Below are 11,552 nucleotides of genomic sequence, written 5' to 3' on the forward strand. Positions count from 1 at the left end.
TTGCAGAGCGTAAACATAGACATATAGTGGAAACATGACTCACCCTTTTGTCACAGGCAAACATGTCACAAAAATACTGGGATGATGCTTTTTTTTCGGGTACATACCTCATAAACAGACTACCATCAAGTGTTATCAACTTTCTCAGCCCATTTGAAAAACTCTTTCTTAGGAAACCCAACTACACCTTCCTCAAAGTTTTTGGATGCCAATGCTTTCCTCATCTCCGAGCCTACAACAAACACAAACTAGAGTTTAGGTCACAACCGTGCACCTTTATTGGCTACACACCACACCATAAAGGATACAAGTGCTTGTCAAGTGATGGGAGGATCTACATCTCTAGAGATGTAACCTTCAATGAGTCAGTCTTCCCATTCTCATCTCAAAACACAGCTCCTACCAGCTCTCCAGTGAATACAGCCCTCTCACAGCAGCCCTTGATCAAGCTCAGCTGCCCCAATGTTGAGCAGGTAACACTTCCTTTACACAATGAATATACTGAGCCTTCTCCCTCCTCTTCTTCTTCACACTCTCCACAATCTCACTTACCTGCACGTAGTCTTACCCCACAAAACAACACTTCACAAACACACAATTCACAAACACAACAACTTGAGCACCCAAATAATGAGATAATTTTGCCTATTGCTACCAACTTGGACACAACTGTGAATCGGCACTCTATGGTTACTAGAGGAAAGACATGCATTAAAAAGCCTAAGGTCTTTGTAAATGAAGTGACTAACCTTGCAGAACAGGAACCGGAGTCCGTTGAGCAAGCCTTAGCCGTCCCTCATTGGAAGCAAGCAATGCTCTTCGAACTAGGAGCTCTTGCCGACAATCATACATGGTCACTCACCTGTCCACCACCGGGAAGGAAGATCATTGGCTCGCGCTGGGTGTTCAAGGTCAAACGTCATTCAAATGGTACTGTTGCTCGCTATAAAGCTCGCCTAGTAGCCAAGGGATACGACCAAGTGCACGGCTTCGACTACAACGACACCTTCTCCCCAGTAGTCAAACCAGTGACAATACGAGTCATCCTTACCATAGCTCTCGCTCGTGGCTGGAGTGTTCGTCAGCTGGACATCAACAACGCCTTCCTCAATGGAGAACTCACTGAGGAAGTTTTCATGGAGCAGCCACCGGGGTTTCAAGTCTCTTCCACCACTCCAATGGTATGTCGTCTACACAAGGCCATCTACGGCCTCAAACAAGCACCTCGCGCGTGGTTCAATATGCTGAGCTGCACTCTTCATCGTTTCGGCTTCATTGGATCTAAGGCGGACACCTCCCTCTTTGTTCGCTTCACCACATCTTCAGTCATGTACCTGCTAGTCTACGTTGATGATATCATCCTGACAGGCAGCAACAATCTTGAGGTCACTCAACTCATTCACAAATTGAACTGTGTGTTATCTCTCAAGGACCTTGGCAATCTCAACTATTTTCTCGGCATAGAAGTTCAGTGCTTACCAGTGGGAATGCACCTCTCTCAGCAACGCTACATCACTGAACTTCTCCGGAAAACCAAGATGCTTGACGCCAACCCTCAGCCTACTCCAATGCTCAGCAATCTCAGACTCTCAAGACACGCCGGTGACCCGGTCGAAGATCCAACCCTCTATCGAAGCGTGGTGGGCGCCCTGCAATATGCAACAATTACAAGACCAGAGATTAGCTTCAGTGTCAATAAAGTGAGCCAGTTCATGCACTCACCCCTACAGCCTCACTGGAAAGCAGTAAAGAGGATTTTGCGATACCTCAGAGGTACTCTGCATTTTGGTCTGTTTCTCCATCGCTCACCTACACTCAACGTCACTGGCTTCAGCGATGCCGATTGGGCCACAGACTCCGACGACAGACGCTCAACGAGTGGGATGTGTGTCTATCTCGGAAAAAATCTTGTCACATGGTCGTCAAAAAAACAGCCCACAGTTTCGAGGTCATCAGCCGAAGCCGAGTACCGAAGCCTAGCATCAACCACGGCTGAAATCCTATGGCTCAAATCGTTACTGGGCGAACTTCGAATTCCATCGAATCAAGCTCCAATCATCTGGTGCGACAATCAAAGCACGGTATTTCTCTCAGCTAACCCAATCCAAAATGCAAGAACGAAACACATGGAACTTGACCTATATTTCGTAAGAGAAAAGGTCATCGATGGAACACTCAAGGTACAACACGTACCTAGCCATGATCAGATTGCCGACATTCACACAAAGCCTCTATCACAAACCTTCTTCAACGGACTGAGGAACAAGCTGGGAGTAGCGCCGTGGGGGAGGCTCGAAGAAAGGGGGAATGTTAAGATTCAAACCACTGAGAAGAAACGACATGGAGCATCAGACGACATCAACACCATGTCGTGTAATACCCTACGACAGAAAGGCAAAGACACAGACCAAAGAATAAAGCCGTTAGAGATACAATCAGTGCAGGGCAATGAGATTCCCCGAGGACAATTGACAGCTCATTGACAGAAATAATTGTTATTGTTTTATTGTGTAAATTCTCCTATTGGTTGTACAAGAAACCCTAATGTCATACCCTTGTATTATAAAAGGGATACTTTGATAATGAAATATACATAGCTGCTTTTACAGCTTTTACAATTCTCTATACATATTACCTTTTCTTTCACGACAGAGGAAGGCGAGGCAGACGGTGAAGGCGGAGATGAGAGAGGAAGAGACGATGTGGGCTTGAATTTGGAGCAACTGGGAGTTTTTTGAACACGAGTTTATGAGAGATACTAAGTACTCGATGCCTCTTTCCCTTTGTCGTCGTCGTCGTTGCTGGGCTTTACTGATAAGAGTTGTGTTGAAAGACGAGAAGCGTTTCTTCATGATCCTTGTCGCTGGCTTCCATCGTCTAATAACCTTTTGTAGGTTGATATTATTGGACATAATAGATAATGATTTTTCATTCTACTTTTGCTCGTATAATTTTGAGAGAGAGACTTTTTCACTTTTTTACCTTACACTTAGAAGTTCTGTTGTTATTCAATACATTCATTTTGTATCTCTCTATGCTTCATAGGGGTGGCAATTTTATCTGGTTCCCGTTATCCGGTGTGAACGGGCCGAGTAAGATCCGTTCTTATCGGATAAACGGGTAAGACCGGTTAAAATTTTAGTGAGTCCGGATATGGAAATAAGTAGATCCATACTTGTCTACCTGGGATCTGACCCGTTAACAAATTGATATTAAAAAATTCTTTTTACTAAAAATTGATCCCTTACGATGTTATTTCAAGCTTTTACTACCGCTCGACTAATATTATAAGTTTTTTATAGTGTTTTATTTATTTATTTTGTTTACAATTTGAAAAATTAATTTAAATAAAAATCCTAATTAGCTAACTAAATTCACCATATTATTTTGGTATTTTACTCTCTTATATTTTATAATAATCGTGTTTAGAATATCATGTAATCTTGTTATAATGATTTTATTTGTAAGATTATTGGTTGATTTTAAAATAATAGAAAAAAACTCTATACAGATTATTTGTTGGCTTTAAAAAAAAAAAAAAAAATAAAAAACACTTACACTCTACCAATAGTCATTGCAAGAGCAACGTCCCTCCCGAAAATGATGAATCCGCCGATTTCGATCTCTAAAGACAACCTCTCGATCGTATACCCGCGAGAAAGCCTTGGCAAAATTGTGACAGTCAACGCAAGTGCACAAATTTTTGGTCACCTTGATCGGCGTCTCGGGACAAGTCGAGACAAGCCCGAAAGCGATCGCCAATTTCTCGCCGTGAGAAGAAACCAGAATCTCTTTCTTTTCGTCCGCGGCTTAACCATGAAGCTCCGTATGATCTTGGCGAGTAACCCATAAGTCAACCCATAATGTTTTCTCTGACGAGCCTCCTCACCTCTCCCACCTTCTCCCAGTTGCCGACTGACGAATAGGTGTGAGACAACACAATGTAATCTATGGCTTCTTGAGTCCCGACCTCGACAAGACGAACCACTGCCAGCTCAGCAAGGTCGACTCGGGCGTGGAGTCTACAAGTCCCGAGAAAGGTCCTCCACGTTCTGGGATCGGGGTTGACTTCCATACAGATTATGAGCCGGTGGGCCTCGTCGAGAAGATAGGAAGAGACAATTCGGGCGTGGATTTGTAGCAACTTGGGAGTGTTCTGAACACGAGTTTATGAGAGATACCAAGTACTCGCTGCCTCTTTTCCCTTTGTCTTCTTCGTTGTTGCTGGGCTTTAATGATTAGAGCTGTGTTGAAAGATGAGAAATGTTTCCTCATGATCCTTGTCATTGCTGTTGCTGGATTTCGATTACTACTTGAGAGTTCTAAGATAGAAAAGGGGTTTCCTCATGATTTCCTTCAGCGTCATACGTTGATAATGACCCTTTGTTCCACGCGCTTTAAAAATTGGAATCAGCCCTCTCTATGCATGTGTTTCATCTTGATATTGATATGGTGCTTGGCGGTTGGTCGTGCTCAATTTCTAATAGAATTTTTTTTTTAAACAGGGTAAAAACAAACGACACATGAACAGAACCGTGATGGAGGCTCTGATAGTATTATAGCTCAAATGAACAAACCCTGATAGTTATGACATCTTCCAGAGAACATGGAAAGTTCCAAGTGTACAAAAAAAAAAAAAAAAAAAAAAAAGCCTAATCACTATCCAATCTCATCACACTATGAGCATAACCTCACACTTTGTTCCTTCCTGCCTCCTCCAATAAAAATTCGACACATCATTGGCTCTTTTTAGTTCAACTCCTCTGTTTCTTCATACCTCACTCCGTTAGTAAACATTTTTGGCGTTTCATCACCCCCACATAAAATTTCCCAGACTTGAAAATAATTCCTCCTCGTACAGTTCTTCTACAATGCTGCTCATTCCTCCTCGCGCGGACGCTTCCTATCACTGATCTCGCTGTCGAGGCCGTGGATTAGATTCATATCCTTCAAGTCCTTGGCGCGCAAGATGTGGACCCCACACTTTGTTGGAGGTCTTATAATTTGGCAGTCTTCGTCAAGGTCCTCCAACCAGAACCTGAAGGAGGCCTCGACGGCGCGGCCGTGGAGGTGACTGTAGTCAAAGTGCTTGTACCACATCACCACATTTCCCTTCAAAGAACCTGTCAACCCATCCCAGGGTTTCATCGCCGAAAAATCATCGGTCGTTTCAGGGCAAGCCTTGTCTTTTACTTTGAACTCGATTTTGCAATAAACATTTGTACAAAAGCCGTGAGAGACGGTGCACAATGCAAATCCTATTATGCCCTCACCGCGCCAGTCCTCCGGGAGCGGAACCATCACCGAAATAGACTCGGCTGTGGAATCTTCGCACCGGAAGTCGAAAAAATATGGAATGTTACTCCCCGGGAGAACAGCCGTCACCGCAGGGGACGTTTTGACCTAGATGTAAGATTTTAGCACAATACTTATTTTTCTATGCTTTTAATTGTAGAATCTTTGGATTATTAAAAAAAAATATTTACAAAAAAGAGGGGATTACCTCCCATTTAGCTGTTGCGTAGTAATGAGAGGCCATGTGCAAGACTTTGAGTTGGAACGCGATTATAATGTTGTCTTGAGATCGCTGATTCAAACGCGAACACTTGTCAAACCGCGTAGTATCGAAAGTGCTGAACGTAACTTTGCGAGAACGATGCCAGAATCTATTTCTTGTCCTTTCATAAAGTCCTTGTCCGCACGACACTTGCACCACTTCCTCTAGGGAACTGCATCCCTTAGCATCGAGGCATTCGAGAGTGTACGGAAGCTCCGATATGCGTTGGATTTTCACACAACCCAGCAGCGAGAGATGTGTCAACTGGAAACCACACAAATCTCCCACAGACTCGAGATTTCTGCAGTGGCCCAGGTTTAGCCGCTTGAGATTGTTTAGATTCCCGATCGACAAGGGAAGGCACGTAATCTCACAGGACAAAAGCGTAAGCTTTTCCAGAGTAGTGTTTGTTTTTGTGATCTCTGGAAGCTTCGTCAATGCCCGACATGAGGACAGATTGAGATCGACGAGAGACGCCAGATCAAAGATGCTCTCCGGCAAGCTCTCCAGTCTTCTGCAGTCCCATAAACAAAGGGCTTCGAGGAGGTGTAGTTGAGATATGCTTCGAGGAAGACTCACAAGCTCATTGCAGCAATCGAGTCTCAACTCGGAAATTGTGTTTATGTAACCGATGGACGATGGCAACTCCACTATTGGAGTCCAAGATAAATCCAAGGTCACGAGACTCGTGCTTGCTATCCACGGCAAGGTCGTGAGGTTATGGCAGCCTTGAAGGGAAAGGGTTTTCAGTGCTCTTGCATCAATGCTCTCAAGGAAGCCCAAGATCTTGCAGAAGCTAAGATCGAGATATGAAAGCTTGTCGAGCGTTCCAAAAACATCCCAAGGAACTTCAAATAACCTAGAGCACCGTTTGAGAATTACCACCTCGAGATTTGGCGCGCGAGAGAGATCTGGAAGGTGACGGAGAAACTCGGAACCTGTTAGATCAATACTTTTAAGGTTGACTAGTTCCTGTATAAAAAATATATGAATAATGAGCAATTTAGAGAGAGATATGCATATGAATAAACTCGGCAACATAGATTTTTTCTTTTCGCCTTTAATTACAAACCTGTGTTCCGTGCCATAGTTGCTCAAGTTGGCTATCCCTGAGCTCGAGTTCTACAAGATAACGTGCACTGAAGCCTATTGGTAATGATTTTAGAGGGTATACCTCCCACTTAAGATATCTAAGTGACTTGGGAAAACATTCGAGTGCCTCTACTCTCAATTTACCCGACTCAACAAATCTGAAGGAATGAAAATCAAAGAGAGAACAAGATATAGAAAGAAGCCTCAACTTCTTTATTCTCTGGAACACTCTTGATTTCATGTGTAGATGTTCCTCGAGGCTTAAGGCGTCTAGAAATATCCCTTCAATTAGAGCACTCCCCTAAAACAATCACACAGGTTATATGATTTTCTTTCCATCATCAAAGAAAAAAATAAAGCAGTAGTACTTACAGTGTCGTTTTCGAACACATGATATGTATCTTTAGAATTCCAAAGCCTACTACGGTTACCAGGTTCTAATATAGATTTTCCGCGTACAATTTGCCAACCCATTTGTTGCATCAGATCATGCATGTCAAGACTGTTGGTCTTACCATCTAAGGTTATCAGAGACTTATCAATGAGATCGTCTATTCCTGTAGTCCCGTGGAAGTCGCACTTATTTAATATGCTTTCCACAAACTTCCTTTCCATTCCCTTGAAGAAGCACGCGATGTCGAGAAATATATTCTGCTGGGTTTCGTCAAGCGCGTCGTAGCTTATTTTGAGTTTCTCAAGGATATCACGATGGGATATCTCCTTGAGCTTGTCCAATTCCATTTTCCAATTATCTATGCACGGGTTGCGCATAGAACGAAGGTGTGAACCGAAAACCTTTATGGCCAACGGATTTCTTCCAACGTACTCCACAACATCCTTCACGTAATCCTCCGGGAATGGATTTTCTTTGTCAGTCTTCAAACGAAATAGCACAAGGGCTTGCTCGAGACTTAAGACATCAACCTCGTATTTAATGAACGTTGCTCCATCAATGTCAGTCCCCCGAAGCACTGATTCGTCTCTAGTGGTTACGATAACGCGGCTTCCGTTGCCGATATGATCGCCGATTAAATAATCCAACTGCTTTTTGTCGCTTATGTCATCCAGAATGAGCAGAACCTATTAGAGTATAATTAGAATTAGTTCTTTTTTAGTCGTAGTCGAGTATAATGAATATCAGCAAACACCAGACATACAATTTATAATAGAAATCTAAGTAATACCTTTGTCCGGCGGAGCCGATCTTTAGTGTGGTTCGGTACCTGACTCGGAAGGAGTGATCCAGAATCCAACTTCTCGTCCCTTAGTAACCTAGCAATAAGTTCGTTTCGCAACCTCTCTAACCCGTATTTCTCAGACGATTCTCTAACATCTTTCAGGAAGTGGTGGCTCTCAAATTCGGTAGAAAGCCGAGAAAACACGGCTTCAGCGATGGTTGTCTTGCCAACACCACCCATTCCCCAAATACCTATTATTTGAAGTCCCGGCACTTCGGACATCAACAAAGATTTGATTTCTCTGAAGTGATCTTCCATTCCAATCAGGCCATCATAATTATCAATTTCAACTGGAATTGCAGGTTTGTTTAATGTAGTCAGAACAGTGTTCAGAATGTCCTCGACAAGCGCTGACTCGTTCCTGTACAAGAAAGCCTTAATTATCAGTTATTTAATTAGCTGTGTTTTCAGCTAAAACTGACTCACTTTGTGCAATTTACTGGAAGAGATATATAGAACCAAAACAGGAAAGAAGAATCAATATATAATCTAAACTAAATCCATGGAAAATCCAGAAATATACACGTGTACATAATAACCTGAATTTTGCTAAAAGGTTGGATCGCGAATAATGAGAGCCAGATAAATTCGCCGATGCTTCCAAAGCAGACCTCCACTCTTTTATGGTGTCCTTGGAGTGTTTGGGATTCTTTTCGTGTCTCTCGAAAGAATCTCTGTAGCTTCCCTGGTCCTGTTTCCGAACATGCGATGGATCTACTTCGAAGAAGATGGGCAAAACGACCTGACCGAGTTCACGGCGACATCTGTGAATGTGAACAAGCTCGCTCAGACACCATGATGACGAAGCGTAGTCTTTTGAGAAGACCACCACCGAAATCCGAGATGCTTCAATGGCTGCCAAAAGCGCCGGCGTGATCTCGTCGCCTCTCTCGAGGCACTTGTCGTCGATGTAGGTTTTGATTTTCTTGCAATCTAAAGCTCTGTAGATATGACCGGTGATGCCGCAGCGTGTATCTTCGCCTCTGAAACTCAGAAACACGTCGTATTTCTTGGGTGACGCCATGGAAGAAAAGAGAGTATCTCACTTAAACAACAAAACAAAGATTAAATCAGTGATTTTGTTGGAACCGTAATGACGCGCTCAATATTATTAAGCTAGCAAAAACTCCCGTTAGCTAAAAACAAATCTGTAACCCGTCAATTATTTTTTACTGGTGTTCTGCAAACTAAAATAAAAGGAAATGAAATTAATCAAGCCAAAACAGCATATACCAGAGATGCGATATGAGTATTTAGTCAAGGAAAGTAAAAATACATTTTTCTCCGAATTCGCAATCACAAACCCGAGCGTTTCAAAATCAGCTACATATCAAACGAGGGTGAGTGAAGACGCCATGGAAGAAAAGAGGAGCAGATCTGTGATTTTGGTGGAATATATGGATCTACCTACTACTAGTTTGACGTGCAAGTATTATCATATACCAAGTGGCAATCTTGAAAATATTGGAACAAGGTAGAGATGAGAGAGAGAGAGAGAGAAAAAGGTGGAGATGGAACGTTGTTTGGCAAATGGGATCGATACTTTCTCATTAGCTCAAAGGCTGTGTATATACAGAGTAGATTTGACTAACTAACTGTATTACACGTAAGCAATTAGTTACAAACTGATTTAACTTAATTCTGTTATAAGGTGTGCTAAGCACGTCATCCACGTCATCTGTTTGATAGAGAGCATAGACTAAAAGCATATAGGAATATACATGGAACTATCCCCTATTATGTGAGATTCATATTTTTATTTTAGTAGATGTTTGTTGCAAGAATAGTCTACACGGATAATTATCCCCCACTTTTCATTTGGATTAAGTATAATAAAGTAATAAATGCTCTACCAATAATCATTGCAAAAACATTGTCCATGTCGAAAATGATGAATCCGATTTCGACCTCTAAAGACCACCTCTCGTCCGTAAACACGCGAGAACACCTTGGCGTAATTATGACAGTCAACGCAAGTGCGGAGATTTTTTATGTTTCTGATCGCCAAATCCAAATTAACATCATCCTTAAATACTAAATTAAATATAATTTTGTAGTGATTTTCTAATTTCATCTCTAGAATCAAATTAAATAAATTTTAATAAAGTTTTAAGACATAATTAAAATTAAAGATACGGATTCGATTAAAAAATTAAGGATTAAATAAAAAATATCATAATTTTAACTAAAAATTAATGATTAGAAATTACTTTAAGAATTCAACTATATTATTTAGATTAATATTATCATGTGGTGGAATATATGGATCTACCTACTACTAGTTTGACTTTGATTTGCAAGTATTATCATATACCAAGTGGCAATCTTGAAAATATTGGAACAAGGTAGAGATGAGAGAGAGAGAGAGAGAGAGAGAGAAAAAGGTGGAGATGGAACGTTGTTTGGCAAATGGGATCGATACTTTCTCATTAGCTCAAAGGCTGTGTATATACAGAGTAGATTTGACTAACTAACTGTATTACACGTAAGCAATTAGTTACAAACTGATTTAACTTAATTCTGTTATAAGGTGTGCTAAGCACGTCATCCACGTCATCTGTTTGATAGAGAGCATTGACTAAAAGCATATAGGAATATACATGGAACTATCCCCTATTATGTGAGATTCATATTTTTATTTTAGTAGATGTTTGTTGCAAGAATAGTCTACACAGATAATTATCCCCCACTTTTCATTTGGATTAAGTATAATAAAGTAATAAATGCTCTACCAATAATCATTGCAAAAACATTGTCCATGTCGAAAATGATGAATCCGATTTCGACCTCTAAAGACCACCTCTCGTCCGTAAACACGCGACAACACCTTGGCGTAATTATGACAGTCAACGCAAGTGCGGAGATTTTTTATGTTTCTGATCGTCAAATCCAAATTAATATCATCCTTAAATACTAAATTAAATATAATTTTGTAGTGATTTTCTAATTTCATCTCTAGAATCAAATTAAATAAATTTTAATAAAGTTTTAAGACATAATTAAAATTAAAGATACGGATTCGATTAAAAAATTAAGGATTAAATAAAAAATATCATAATTTTAACTAAAAATTAATGATTAGAAATTACTTCAAGAATTCAACTATATTATTTAGATTAATATTATCATGTGGTGGAATATATGGATCTACCTACTACTAGTTTGACTTTGATTTGCAAGTATTATCATATACCAAGTGGCAATCTTGAAAATATTGGAACAAGGTAGAGATGAGAGAGAGAGAGAGAGAAAAGGCGGAGATGGAACGTTGTTTGGCAAATGGGATCATACTTTCTCATTAGCTTAAAGGCTGTGTATATACAGAGTAGATTTGACTAACTACCTGTATTACACGTAAGCAATTAGTTACAAACTGATTTAACTTAATTCTGTTATAAGGTGTGCTAAGCACGTCATCCACGTCATCTGTTTGATAGAGAGCATTGACTAAAAGCATATAGGAATATACATGGAACTATCCCCTATTATGTGAGATTCATATTTTTATTTTAGTAGATGTTTGTTGCAAGAATAGTCTACACAGATAATTATCCCCCACTTTTCATTTGGATTAAGTATAATAAAGTAATAAATGCTCTACCAATAATCATTGCAAGAACATTGTCCATGTCGAAAATGATGAATCCGATTTCGACCTCTAAAGA

At 40.7% G+C, this 11,552-nt stretch overlaps 1 protein-coding gene across 3 annotated transcripts; it reads right to left on the reverse strand.

Annotated features, from left to right (window-relative positions):
• Nucleotides 1–4,529: 4,529 nt before the first annotated feature.
• On the reverse strand, nt 4,530–10,201 carry LOC149384258 (TMV resistance protein N-like). 3 transcript variants are annotated; one of them, XM_089628330.1, is made up of 9 exons: nt 10,160–10,201; nt 9,164–9,294; nt 8,427–8,932; nt 7,834–8,248; nt 7,022–7,729; nt 6,630–6,950; nt 5,504–6,529; nt 4,898–5,403; nt 4,530–4,741 (listed from the first exon to the last, which is right to left on the reverse strand). In XM_089628330.1, exons 3-9 carry the CDS (start codon nt 8,909–8,911, stop codon nt 4,678–4,680), a joined length of 3,525 nt encoding a protein of 1,174 aa, XP_089484456.1. In that variant the 5' UTR covers nt 8,912–8,932; nt 9,164–9,294; nt 10,160–10,201; the 3' UTR covers nt 4,530–4,677. The 3 variants fall into 3 exon arrangements, with proteins under 3 accessions (XP_089484456.1, XP_089484455.1, XP_089484457.1); XM_089628329.1 differs by lacking the exon at nt 10,160–10,201 and having other exon boundaries at nt 9,164–9,353; XM_089628331.1 differs by lacking the exons at nt 9,164–9,294; nt 10,160–10,201 and adding an exon at nt 9,121–9,149.
• Between the last annotated feature and the right edge of the window lie 1,351 nt (nt 10,202–11,552).

This window comes from Urtica dioica, chromosome 10 (genome assembly GCF_054948205.1).
Source record: "Urtica dioica subsp. dioica isolate 48M chromosome 10, U.dioica_male_clone48M_v1_H2, whole genome shotgun sequence".
In the NCBI taxonomy this organism is placed as follows: domain Eukaryota; kingdom Viridiplantae; phylum Streptophyta; class Magnoliopsida; order Rosales; family Urticaceae; genus Urtica; species Urtica dioica.